General features: G+C 41.5%; 1 protein-coding gene across 3 annotated transcripts in view; it reads right to left on the bottom strand.

The window, feature by feature from the left end:
• Positions 1-13428, bottom strand: part of LOC118377025 (neurotensin receptor type 1-like) — a 118107-nt gene extending 104679 nt beyond the window's left edge. For all 3 annotated transcript variants that reach the window (XR_008082648.1, XM_052481619.1, XM_052481618.1), the window contains exon 1: positions 12570-13428. Coding sequence is in view for 2 of the 3 variants with exons in the window: in XM_052481619.1 (XP_052337579.1) it covers positions 12570-13262 (693 nt within the window). In the remaining variant the exon portion in view is untranslated. The remainder of the gene's footprint in view (positions 1-12569) is intronic.
• Between the last annotated feature and the right edge of the window lie 252 nt (positions 13429-13680).

Here is a 13680-nt window from a genome sequence, read left to right as displayed (position 1 = left end):
TGGCGAAGATCAGGGACAGAGAACTCTGAGACACTACTTCCCCACGGAGATCAATGGCGAAGAGCAGGGACAGAGAACTCTGAGACACTACTTCCCCACGGAGATCAATGGCGAAGATCAGGGACAGAGAACTCTGAGACACTACTTCCCCACGGAGATCAATGGCGAAGAGCAGGGACAGAGAACTCTGAGACACTACTTCCCCACGGAGATCAATGGCGAAGAGCAGGGACAGAGAACTCTGAGACACTACTTCCCCACGGAGATCAATGGCGAAGAGCAGGGACAGAGAACTCTGAGACACTACTTCCCCACGGAGATCAATGGCGAAGAGCAGGGACAGAGAACTCTGAGACACTACTTCCCCACGGAGATCAATGGCGAAGAGCAGGGACAGAGAACTCTGAGACACTACTTCCCCACGGAGATCAATGGCGAAGAGCAGGGACAGAGAACTCTGAGACACTACTTCCCCACGGAGATCAATGGCGAAGAGCAGGGACAGAGAACTCTGAGACACTACTTCCCCACGGAGATCAATGGCGAAGAGCAGGGACAGAGAACTCTGAGACACTACTTCCCCACGGAGATCAATGGCGAAGAGCAGGGACAGAGAACTCTGAGACACTACTTCCCCACGGAGATCAATGGCGAAGAGCAGGGACAGAGAACTCTGAGACACTACTTCCCCCACGGAGATCAATGGCGAAGAGCAGGGACAGAGAACTCTGAGACACTACTTCCCCACGGAGATCAATGGCGAAGAGCAGGGACAGAGAACTCTGAGACACTACTTCCCCACGGAGATCAATGGCGAAGAGCAGGGACAGAGAACTCTGAGACACTACTTCCCCACGGAGATCAATGGCGAAGAGCAGGGACAGAGAACTCTGAGACACTACTTCCCCACGGAGATCAATGGCGAAGAGCAGGGACAGAGAACTCTGAGACACTACTTCCCCACGGAGATCAATGGCGAAGATCAGGGACAGAGAACTCTGAGACACTACTTCCCCACGGAGATCAATGGCGAAGAGCAGGGACAGAGAACTCTGAGACACTACTTCCCCACGGAGATCAATGGCGAAGAGCAGGGACAGAGAACTCTGAGACACTACTTCCCCACGGAGATCAATGGCGAAGAGCAGGGACAGAGAACTCTGAGACACTACTTCCCCACGGAGATCAATGGCGAAGAGCAGGGACAGAGAACTCTGAGACACTACTTCCCCACGGAGATCAATGGCGAAGAGCAGGGACAGAGAACTCTGAGACACTACTTACTTCCCCACGGAGATCAATGGCGAAGAGCAGGGACAGAGAACTCTGAGACACTACTTCCCCACGGAGATCAATGGCGAAGAGCAGGGACAGAGAACTCTGAGACACTACTTCCCCACGGAGATCAATGGCGAAGAGCAGGGACAGAGAACTCTGAGACACTACTTCCCCACGGAGATCAATGGCGAAGAGCAGGGACAGAGAACTCTGAGACACTACTTCCCCACGGAGATCAATGGCGAAGAGCAGGGACAGAGAACTCTGAGACACTACTTCCCCACGGAGATCAATGGCGAAGAGCAGGGACAGAGAACTCTGAGACACTACTTCCCCACGGAGATCAATGGCGAAGAGCAGGGACAGAGAACTCTGAGACACTACTTCCCCACGGAGATCAATGGCGAAGAGCAGGGACAGAGAACTCTGAGACACTACTTCCCCACGGAGATCAATGGCGAAGAGCAGGGACAGAGAACTCTGAGACACTACTTCCCCACGGAGATCAATGGCGAAGAGCAGGGACAGAGAACTCTGAGACACTACTTCCCCACGGAGATCAATGGCGAAGAGCAGGGACAGAGAACTCTGAGACACTACTTCCCCACGGAGATCAATGGCGAAGAGCAGGGACAGAGAACTCTGAGACACTACTTCCCCACGGAGATCAATGGCGAAGAGCAGGGACAGAGAACTCTGAGACACTACTTCCCCACGGAGATCAATGGCGAAGAGCAGGGACAGAGAACTCTGAGACACTACTTCCCCACGGAGATCAATGGCGAAGAGCAGGGACAGAGAACTCTGAGACACTACTTCCCCACGGAGATCAATGGCGAAGAGCAGGGACAGAGAACTCTGAGACACTACTTCCCCACGGAGATCAATGGCGAAGAGCAGGGACAGAGAACTCTGAGACACTACTTCCCCACGGAGATCAATGGCGAAGAGCAGGGACAGAGAACTCTGAGACACTACTTCCCCACGGAGATCAATGGCGAAGAGCAGGGACAGAGAACTCTGAGACACTACTTCCCCACGGAGATCAATGGCGAAGAGCAGGGACAGAGAACTCTGAGACACTACTTCCCTACGGAGATCAATGAAAGGAGACAAAACAACTGTATCCCATCATGAAAGAGAAGCGTTGCATGAACCAACAAGGCTCTTTGGTGATGAATAAACTTTACATCAACTGGCAACTGTATCAGGACTCTAGGGTAACTGCCTGGCTATTTGAAATCAACTGTATCAGGACTCGAGGGTAACTGCCTGGCTATTTGAAATCAACTGTATCAGGACTCGAGGGTAACTGCCTGGCTATTTGAAATCAACTGTATCAGGACTCGAGGGTAACTGCCTGGCTATTTGAAATCAACTGTATCAGGACTCGAGGGTAACTCCCTGGCTATTTGAAATCAACTGTATCAGGACTCTAGGGTAACTCCCTGGCTATTTGAAATCAACTGTATCAGGACTCGAGGGTAACTGCCTGGCTATTTGAAATCAACTGTATCAGGACTCGAGGGTAACTCCCCTGGCTATTTGAAATCAACTGTATCAGGACTTGAGGTAACTCCCCTGGCTATTTGAACTCAACTGTATCAGGACTCGAGGGTAACTCCCTGGCTATTTGAACTCAACTGTATCAGGACTCTAGGGTAACTCCTGGCTATTTGAAATCAACTGTATCAGGACTCTAGGGTAACTCCCTGGCTATTTGAAATCCACTGTATCAGGACAGAGAACTCTGGGTAACTCCCCCTGGCTATTTGAAATCAACTGTATCAGGACTCTGAGGGTAACTACCTGGCTATTTGAAATCAACTGTATCAGGACTCAATGGTAACTGCCTGGCTATTTGAAATCAACTGTACTTCAGGACTCGAGGGTAACTGCCTGGCTATTTGAAATCAACTGTACTTCAGAGATCAATGAGGGTAACTGCCTGGCTATTTGAAATCCACTGTATCAGGACTCTAGGGTAACTGCCTGGCTACAGTTGAACTCAACTGTATCAGGACTCTAGGGTAACTCCCTGGCTATTTGAAATCAACTGTATCAGGACTATAATGAGGGTAACTCCTGGCTATTTGAAATCAACTATATCAGGACTCTAGGGTAACTGCCTGGCTATTTGAAATCAACTGTATCAGGACTCTAGGGTAACTCCCTGGCTATTTGAAATCAACTGTATCAGGACTCGAGGGTAACTCCCTGGCTATTTGAAATCAACTGTATCAGGACTCTAGGGTAACTCCCTGGCTATTTGAAATCAACTGTATCAGGACTCTAGGGTAACTCCCTGGCTATTTGAAATCAACTGTATCAGGACTCTAGGGTAACTCCCTGGCTATTTGAAATCAACTGTATCAGGACTCTAGGGTAACTGCCTGGCTATTTGAAATCAACTGTATCAGGACTCTAGGGTAACTCCCTGGCTATTTGAAATCAACTGTATCAGGACTCTAGGGTAACTCCCTGGCTATTTGAAATCAACTGTATCAGGACTCTAGGGTAACTCCCTGGCTATTTGAAATCAACTGTATCAGGACTCTAGGGTAACTCCCTGGCTATTTGAAATCAACTGTATCAGGACTCGAGGGTAACTGCCTGGCTATTTGAAATCAACTGCATCAGGACTCTAGGTAACTCCCTGGCTATTTGAAATCAACTGTATCAGGACTCTAGGTAACTCCCTGGCTATTTGAAATCAACTGTATCAGGACTCTATGGGTAACTCCTGGCTATTTGAAATCAACTGTATCAGGACTCGAGGGTAACTCCCTGGCTATTTGAAATCAACTGTATCAGGACTCGAGGGTAACTCCCTGGCTATTTGAAATCAACTGTATCAGGACTCTAGGGTAACTGCCTGGCTATTTGAAATCAACTGTATCAGGACTCTAGAGTAACTCCCTGGCTATTTTAATTTAATGTTCAAATCTGAGTTTGTGTTGTAGTGTATCATGACAACTTAAACTATAATGAATACATGCTCTATTGATCTCAACTATAATGAATACATGCTCTATTGATCTCCACTATAATGAATACATGCTCTATTGATCTCCACTATAATGAATACATGCTCTATTGATCTCCACTATAGTGAATACATGCTCTATTGATCTTGACTATAATGAATACATACTTTTATTGATCTTGACTATAATGAATACATGCTCTATTGATCTCCACTATAATGAATACATGCTCTATTGATCTCCACTATAATGAATACATGCTCTATTGATCTCCACTATAATGAATACATGCTCTATTGATCTCCACTATAGTGAATACATGCTCTATTGATCTTGACTATAATGAATACATACTTTTATTGATCTTGACTATAATGAATACATGCTCTATTGATCTCCACTATAATGAATACATGCTCTATTGATCTCCACTATAATGAATACATGCTCTATTGATCTCCACTATAATGAATACATGCTCTATTGATCTCCACTATAATGAATACATGCTCTATTGATCTCCACTATAATGAATACATGCTCTATTGATCTCCACTATAATGAAAACATGCTCTATTGATCTCCACTATAATGAATACATGCTCTATTGATCTAGACTATAATGAATACATACTCTTATTGATCTTGACTATAATGAATACATACTCTTATTGATCTTGACTATAATGAATACATACTCTTATTGATCTTGACTATAATGTATACATACTCTTATTGATCTTGACTATAATGAATACATGCTCTATTGATCTCCACTATAATGAATACATGCTCTATTGATCTCCACTATAATGAATACACGCTCTATTGATCTCCACTATAATGAATACATACTCTGAGAAACAGGAATCATATTGATCTAGACTATAATGAATACATACTCTTATTGATCTTGAGGAATTTGGATATAATGAATACATGAACTCTTATTGATCTTGACTATAATGTATGCATAATCATAGATATTGATCTTGAATATAATGAATACATGCTCTATTGATCTAGACTATAATGAATACATGAGAAGGGACAGGAATCATAGATATTGATCTATTGATCTTGACTATAATGAATACATAGTCTACTATTGACTTTGACTATAATTTATACATACTCTAGATATTGATCTCCACTATAATGAATACATGCTCTATTGATCTCCACTATAATGAATACATGCTCTATTGATCTTGACTATAATGAATACAGGAATCTATTGATAGTCTACTATAAGGGAATACATGCTCTATTGATCTCTACTATAATGAATACATGCTCTAGATTGAGTCTCCACTATAATGAATACAGGAATGCTAGATTGATCTCCACTATAATGAATACATGCTCTATTGATCTCCACTATAATGAATACATAGTCTCTGAGATTGATCAGGAATCACTATAATGAAAACATGCTCATTGATCTAGTCTTGATAAGGAAAGGGTTGCATATAGCTACAGGGGACAGGCATGTAGCCTTCCTAACAAAATAGTCATTGAGGTTTTTAACTTGGTCAATGTAAATAATATTGATATTTTAGTCTTTAAGAAAACACATTTGGATGCATCCGTTAGTCTATGATGGACAACTGAGAAGGGACAGGAACATATATAGAACATTCATAGATATAGTCTACTGAGAAGGGACAGGAATCACAGATATAGTCTACTGAGAAGGGACAGGAATCTATAGTCTGAGAAGGGACAGGAATCACAGATATAGTCTACTGAGAAGGGGACAGGAATCATAGATATAGTCTACTGAGAAGGGACAGGAATCATAGATATAGTCTACTGAGAAGGGACAGGAATCATAGATATAGTCTACTGAGAAGGGACAGGAATCTGAGAAGGGACAGGAATCATAGATATAGTCTACTGAGAAGGGACAGGAATCATAGATATAGTCTACTGAGAAGGGACAGGAATCATAGATATAGTCTACTGAGAAGGGACAGGAATCATAGATATAGTCTACTGAGAAGGGACAGGAATCATAGATATAGTCTACTGAGAAGGGACAGGAATCATAGATATAGTCTACTGAGAAGGGACAGGAATCATAGATATAGTCTACTGAGAAGGGACAGGAATCATAGATATAGTCTACTGAGAAGGGACAGGAATCATAGATATAGTCTACTGAGAAGGGACAGGAATCACAGATATAGTCTACTGAGAAGGGAGGAATCATAGATATAGTCTACTGAGAAGGACAGGACAGGAATCATAGATATAGTCTACTGAGAAGGGACAGGAATCATAGATATAGTCTACTGAGAAGGACAGGAATCATAGATATAGTCTACTGAGAAGGGACAGGAATCATAGATATAGTCTACTGAGAAGGGACAGGAATCACAGATATAGTCTACTGAGAAGGGACAGGAATCATAGATATAGTCTACTGAGATTGGACAGGAATCACAGATATAGTCTACTGAGAAGGGACAGGAATCACAGATATAGTCTACTGAGAAGGGACAGGAATCACAGATATAGTCTACTGAGAAGGGACAGGAATCATAGATATAGTCTACTGAGAAGGGACAGGAATCATAGATATAGTCTACTGAGAAGGGACAGGAATCATAGATATAGTCTACTGAGAAGGGACAGGAATCATAGATATAGTCTACTGAGAAGGGACAGGAATCATAGATATAGTCTACTGAGAAGGGACAGATATAGTCTACTGAGAAGGGACAGGAATCACAGATATAGTCTACTGAGAAGGGACAGGAATCATAGATATAGTCTACTGAGATTGGACAGGAATCACAGATATAGTCTACTGAGAAGGACAGGAATCATAGATATAGTCTACTGAGAAGGGACAGGAATCATAGATATAGTCTACTGAGATTGGACAGGAATCATAGATATAGTCTACTGAGAAGGGACAGGAATCATAGATATAGTCTACTGAGAAGGGACAGGAATCATAGATATAGTCTACTGAGAAGGGACAGGAATCATAGATATAGTCTACTGAGATTGGACAGGAATCACAGATATAGTCTACTGAGAAGGGACAGGAATCATAGATATAGTCTACTGAGAAGGGACAGGAATCATAGATATAGTCTACTGAGAAGGGACAGGAATCATAGATATAGTCTACTGAGAAGGGACAGGAATCACAGATATAGTCTACTGAGATTGGACAGGAATCATAGATATAGTCTACTGAGATTGGACAGGAATCATAGATATAGTCTACTGAGATTGGACAGGAATCATAGATATAGTCTACTGAGATTGGACAGGAATCATAGATATAGTCTACTGAGAAGGGACAGGAATCACAGATATAGTCTACTGAGAAGGGACAGGGAGTCTACTGAGAAGGGACAGGAATCATAGATATAGTCTACTGAGAAGGGACAGGAATCACAGATATAGTCTACTGAGAAGGGACAGGAATCATAGATATAGTCTACTGAGATTGGACAGGAATCACATATATAGTCTACTGAGAACGGACAGGTATCACAGATATAGTCTACTGAGATTGGACAGGAATCATAGATATAGTCTACTGAGATTGGACAGGAATCATAGATATAGTCTACTGAGAAGGGACAGGAATCATAGATATAGTCTACTGAGAAGGGACAGGAATCACAGATATAGTCTACTGAGATTGGACAGGAATCATAGATATAGTCTACTGAGAAGGGACAGGAATCATAGATATAGTCTACTGAGAAGGGACAGGAATCACAGATATAGTCTACTGAGAAGGGACAGGAATCATATATATAGTCTACTGAGATTGGACAGGAATCACAGATATAGTCTACTGAGAAGGGACAGGAATCACAGATATAGTCTACTGAGATTGGACAGGAATCACAGATATAGTCTACTGAGAAGGGACAGGAATCATAGATATAGTCTACTGAGAAGGGACAGGAATCACAGATATAGTCTACTGAGATTGGACAGGAATCATAGATATAGTCTACTGAGATTGGACAGGAATCATAGATATAGTCTACTGAGATTGGACAGGAATCATAGATATAGTCTACTGAGATTGGACAGGAATCATAGATATAGTCTACTGAGATTGGACAGGAATCATAGATATAGTCTACTGAGAAGGGACAGGAATCACAGATATAGTCTACTGAGAAGGGACAGGAATCATAGATATAGTCTACTGAGAAGGGACAGGAATCATAGATATAGTCTACTGAGAAGGGACAGGAATCACAGATATAGTCTACTGAGAAGGGACAGGAATCATAGATATAGTCTACTGAGATTGGACAGGAATCACATATATAGTCTACTGAGAACGGACAGGTATCACAGATATAGTCTACTGAGATTGGACAGGAATCATAGATATAGTCTACTGAGATTGGACAGGAATCATAGATATAGTCTACTGAGAAGGGACAGGAATCATAGATATAGTCTACTGAGAAGGGACAGGAATCACAGATATAGTCTACTGAGATTGGACAGGAATCATAGATATAGTCTACTGAGAAGGGACAGGAATCACAGATATAGTCTACTGAGATTGGACAGGAATCATAGATATAGTCTACTGAGAAGGGACAGGAATCACAGATATAGTCTACTGAGAAGGGACAGGAATCACAGATATAGTCTACTGAGAAGGGACAGGAATCATAGATATAGTCTACTGAGAAGGGACAGGAATCATAGATATAGTCTACTGAGAAGGGACAGGAATCATAGATATAGTCTACTGAGAAGGGACAGGAATCATAGATATAGTCTACTGAGATTGGACAGGAATCATAGATATAGTCTACTGAGAAGGGACAGGAATTATAGATATAGTCTACTGAGAAGGGACAGGAATCATAGATATAGTCTACTGAGAAGGGACAGAAATCATAGATATAGTCTACTGAGAAGGGACAGGAATCATAGATATAGTCTACTGAGAAGGGACAGGAAGTATAGATATAGTCTACTGAGAAGGGACAGGAATCATAGATATAGTCTACTGAGAAGGGACAGGAATCATAGATATAGTCTACTGAGAAGGGACAGGAATCATATATATAGTCTACTGAGAAGGGACAGGAATATGAATGGTGGGGGTGTAGCATTGTACATTCAGAATCACCTTTTAAGAGGAGGGAAGACCTTAAATGTATGTCAAATAGAGGCACTATGGGCTCAAGTACATCTGCCTCAAGAGTACATCCACCTCACCAGGCAGCCATATTGGTTGGATGTGTGTATAGACCTACTAGCTCTAAGGTGTCCTATCTGGATGACTTATGTACTGGGTTTGACCAGGCCACCGATATTAATAGAGATGTATTTATCTTGAGTGATTTTAATACAAATTGGAAAGATCATAACAATTCAAATATAACTAAATTAATGAGATATGCCGAGAGCTGTGGTTTGAAACAAATGATTAATGACATTACTAGATCATCAACCTAGTTGGGTCACCGTCCTGACACGTGCATTGATCTTATCTTCTGTAATATACCATTGCAATGCTTAAAGGATATATCAATGAAAGTGGGCTGGACAGACCATAATATTGTGGCCATAACCATGAACACTAAGTTTCCAGAGAAATCCAGAAGGATTGTGGTCAAGAGATTTAGTCATGAGCAATTTCAAAATGATTTGTCTGCTGTACCCTGGGAGCTGATTTATCGAGAGGATTATTTAAATCACGACACAGAAGGTTTTATTGATTTGCTCACTGAGGTAATGGACCATCACGTCCCAGTGAAAAAGAATACAGTGGCAATAGTCTTAGCAGACAAATTTGAACAAGAAATTGATGAACAGAATTATAGAATACGATGTAAGTATGCCGTTAAAATAAATCGCAAGAAGAAAAAAAAAGCTTTTGTAAAAAACAAAGATTTTATTGACTGTAAAAATGATTGTAAAAATGTATTGAATACAGTGAAGAGCTGACTTGGTTAATCTATGTCACAATGCCCATCTAGTATGGAGTTGGACGGAAGAACTTACAAAACCAGCTGATATTGCCAATCGTTGTGCTGAAATGTTTTACAATGAAATTGAATTGATTGAGAGATAATGGAAACACCCATTCTTCCAAACAAGCTATTGTCCAATGGATTGACAGTCATGTAATGAGAAAGAGAAACAAAACTTCTCACTTCTCTTTTAGTCTACCATTGGTGTGAGTACAGGAGGTGTTAAACCCATTGAAGTCATTATCCGATGGTAAATCTACAGATTATGAGCTCATGGGAAAAAAATGTACTTCGCTATGCTGCTTCCCCAGATTGCAGCTACACTGATATACATATTTAATTGGTCACTGGAAAAGGGGAAAATTCCAAATGTATGGAAGCATGTGTCCAATCCCGAAAGACAGAAAATAACCCATTACTCCAGCCAATAGTCGACCAGGTAGTCTACTCCCTTCACCCAGCAATATATTGGAAGGTATTGTGACTAGACAAATATGGTAGTATATGGAAAAGAATGATCTGATCACAGCCAATCAGCACGCTTATCACAAAAAACATTCCACTGTTTGATATGACTGACCAGTTGCTCAATGCTATGGATAATGGCAGGTTTGTAGGTGTAATATTTTTAGATTTTAGTGCAGCATTTGATTAGGTGGATCATGAAATAATTTTGACAGAATTACTGCATTATGGGTTCACGAAGGCAGCATTGTATTGGGTATAGTCATATCAAGCTGACAGGAAACAGTCCACCTATGTCATGGGTCGTTTTCTTCCCTTCATGTTTTAAACTGTGGAATACCGCAGGGCAGCTGCCTTGGGTCGCTTCTTTACTTAATATATACCAACGATCTGCCTTTTCTGAATCTCAAGCTACTACATTCGCAGATGATACTACAATTTATACATCAAGACAATCAGTTCCCCAAGCTTTACAAGTAGATCAGTGAGTGGAACAAATTTGTTTTGAACAGCAAGAAAACCAAGGTTATGTTGGTCTGTTCCACCAGGAAAAGACCAACACAACATGGGATGCAATTGAGTATTGGGGGAGTAAAAATGTATGAAGTTGCAGATACCAGACTACTAGGGGTGCAGCTAGACAACTGCTTATCATGGTCATCTCAAATAACTCATATATGTATATAAAAAAAAGCATGCTCAGAAGGATAGCTAAATATTTACTGGGAAAGATTATTTAGCAAACAACCCAAGCATTAATTGTGAGGTCAGGTCATCTATTGTTCTGTGGTCTGAGGAAATGCTACACCAAGTCAAATTAAACTAGGAGGCTGCAGATTGAACAGAACAAAGCAGAAAGTGCTGTTTTAAGGTGGAGATATGATGATTCTGTTGTAGTCATGCACAATGCTCTTGGGTGCTCATTGATCAACAAGATAATTGAAAAAAACATTCTCAATTTATTTCACAATGTGCACCATTTAAAACGGCCAAACTCCGTTCACAACAGTATTCCGTTGGTAAGAGACAGACATTCGGTCAACACTAGGAATAGATTATCCACCATCTATCTATGTGTTATCCAGACAGAAAAGAGAAACAGGCTAAATAACATTTTGATCCAGAGCAATAAATAAATGGAATAATGTATTTGAGAAAACCAGAAACCTTTTAATTTATACATCAAACAGTACTTTACAACCATAAGACTGTCAGAGTGATTTATCTGGTCAATATGTCCGTTGTTTGTAACAGCGTGGAATATGTGAAAATGTGTTCGTATTATAAATTGTATTTTAATGTTTAAGGACTCTTGGAAGATTAGTCCTTATGGGGACTAAAAGAGATCCTAGTCAAATAAAAAATAATCCCCCCTCTCGCTCTGTGTGTGTGTGTGTGTGTGTGTGTGTGTGTGTGTGTGTGTGTGTGTGTGTGTGTGTGTGTGTGTGTGTGTGTGTGTGTGTGTGTGTGTGTGTGTGTGTGTGTGTGTGTGTGTGTGTGTGTGTGTGTGTGTGTGTGTGTGTGTGTGTGTGTGTGCAGTATTACATAGAGCCATACAAGATGCCCATTTCTTGAATTACTAAATTCACAGTTAAAAATGCTGAAATGAAAAATGATTACTTAATTTAAACGAATAATACGGAATGTAATTCTTGTTTTTTTTCTTCTGATTTGCGTTAGTTTTATTTATTCACAGATGAAGCTAATTGTCAACAGGTAGTGCTGGCACCTTCCCATAAAAGAAAGACTGTTATTTAGAGCTGAATGTACTGCCCAAGCCGCTCTTGAAATATTGGTGCGTAAAAATACCACCATTACTGATTAATGCCGAAGTCAGGAGGACTTTCAAACCCACCTGAATCACTATCTTCAATACGACAGGAGGCACGATGGTGGTGCATATCTTCTCCCGGTGGGGTCCATGATACTTCTGTCCCATGGTGAAGAGCATCGGAGAGGCCAGGAGGAACGAAGCCACCCACATCCCGCTGATCAGCTTTTTGGTGCGGCTGCAGGACATGATGCTCTTCGCCTTGAAAGGGTGACATATCGCCATATAACGCTCGACGCTGAGGCTGGCGATGTTGAACGCCGTGGCATACGAGCAGGCATCCCGAATGAAATAGTAGCCTTTACAAACAACTCCTCCGAACGCCCAAGGATGATGGACCCAGATGAAATTATATAGCTCGACGGGCATGCTGAGGACTAGTATTAGCAGGTCGGAGACGGCGAGACTGGACAGGTGGTAGTGGACAGTGCTTTGGATATTCTGGAGGGACTTCTTGGTCACCAGGGTGTATAGCGTAACAGAGTTCCCTAAGCAGCCGACGGCAAAGAGCGCGATATAGATCACAGTGACCAGGACCTTAGAGTAGATGTTAGTGTTGACGTCCAATGAGTCCTCCTGATCGAGCTCCGATCCGTTGTCAAACAGAGAGTAGTTCTCCAGACGCAGAGAGTAGTTGTTCCCCCGAGTCAGAAGTTTCTGCGCTAGCGCGCGTAACTCTAGAAAGTCGCGCCCTCTCTGTGTAAAATTCAGCTCCATAGTGTGTAATGTCAATAACCTGTTTTTTTCTGCATCTGCAGAAACACCGCACTATGTTAAAATCCCGTTGAGAAAACACATGTAGTGTTTTCGCGTAAAAGCGGGAAGGGGAGAGTACCGGTTTGAGGCCAAGAAGAAAGTTGTGATGGTTTTATATCTGGCACAGGAGGAGGCGTGCTGGATTCGCAACCTTGAGCGATGACGGAGTGCCATTCAGTGATTGGTGTTTTCTCTTTGTTATAATCCATTGATATTTAATTTTGAATACCTAAAATAGACTCAATCTTCATAAACAGTGTCTTACCATGCCATGTAATAAAAGGTATACATGTATGTCTATAAATGATGACTGAAATATCTCGCTGGATGGATATATTTGAATGACTGAATGAAAATTAGAATGGTCGTTCCACGAAAT

Source organism: Oncorhynchus keta, chromosome 27 (assembly GCF_023373465.1).
Source record: "Oncorhynchus keta strain PuntledgeMale-10-30-2019 chromosome 27, Oket_V2, whole genome shotgun sequence".
NCBI classification, from domain to species: domain Eukaryota; kingdom Metazoa; phylum Chordata; class Actinopteri; order Salmoniformes; family Salmonidae; genus Oncorhynchus; species Oncorhynchus keta.
Note: the sequence above shows the minus strand (reverse complement) of the source record. Positions and strands in the feature narration are given on the sequence as shown.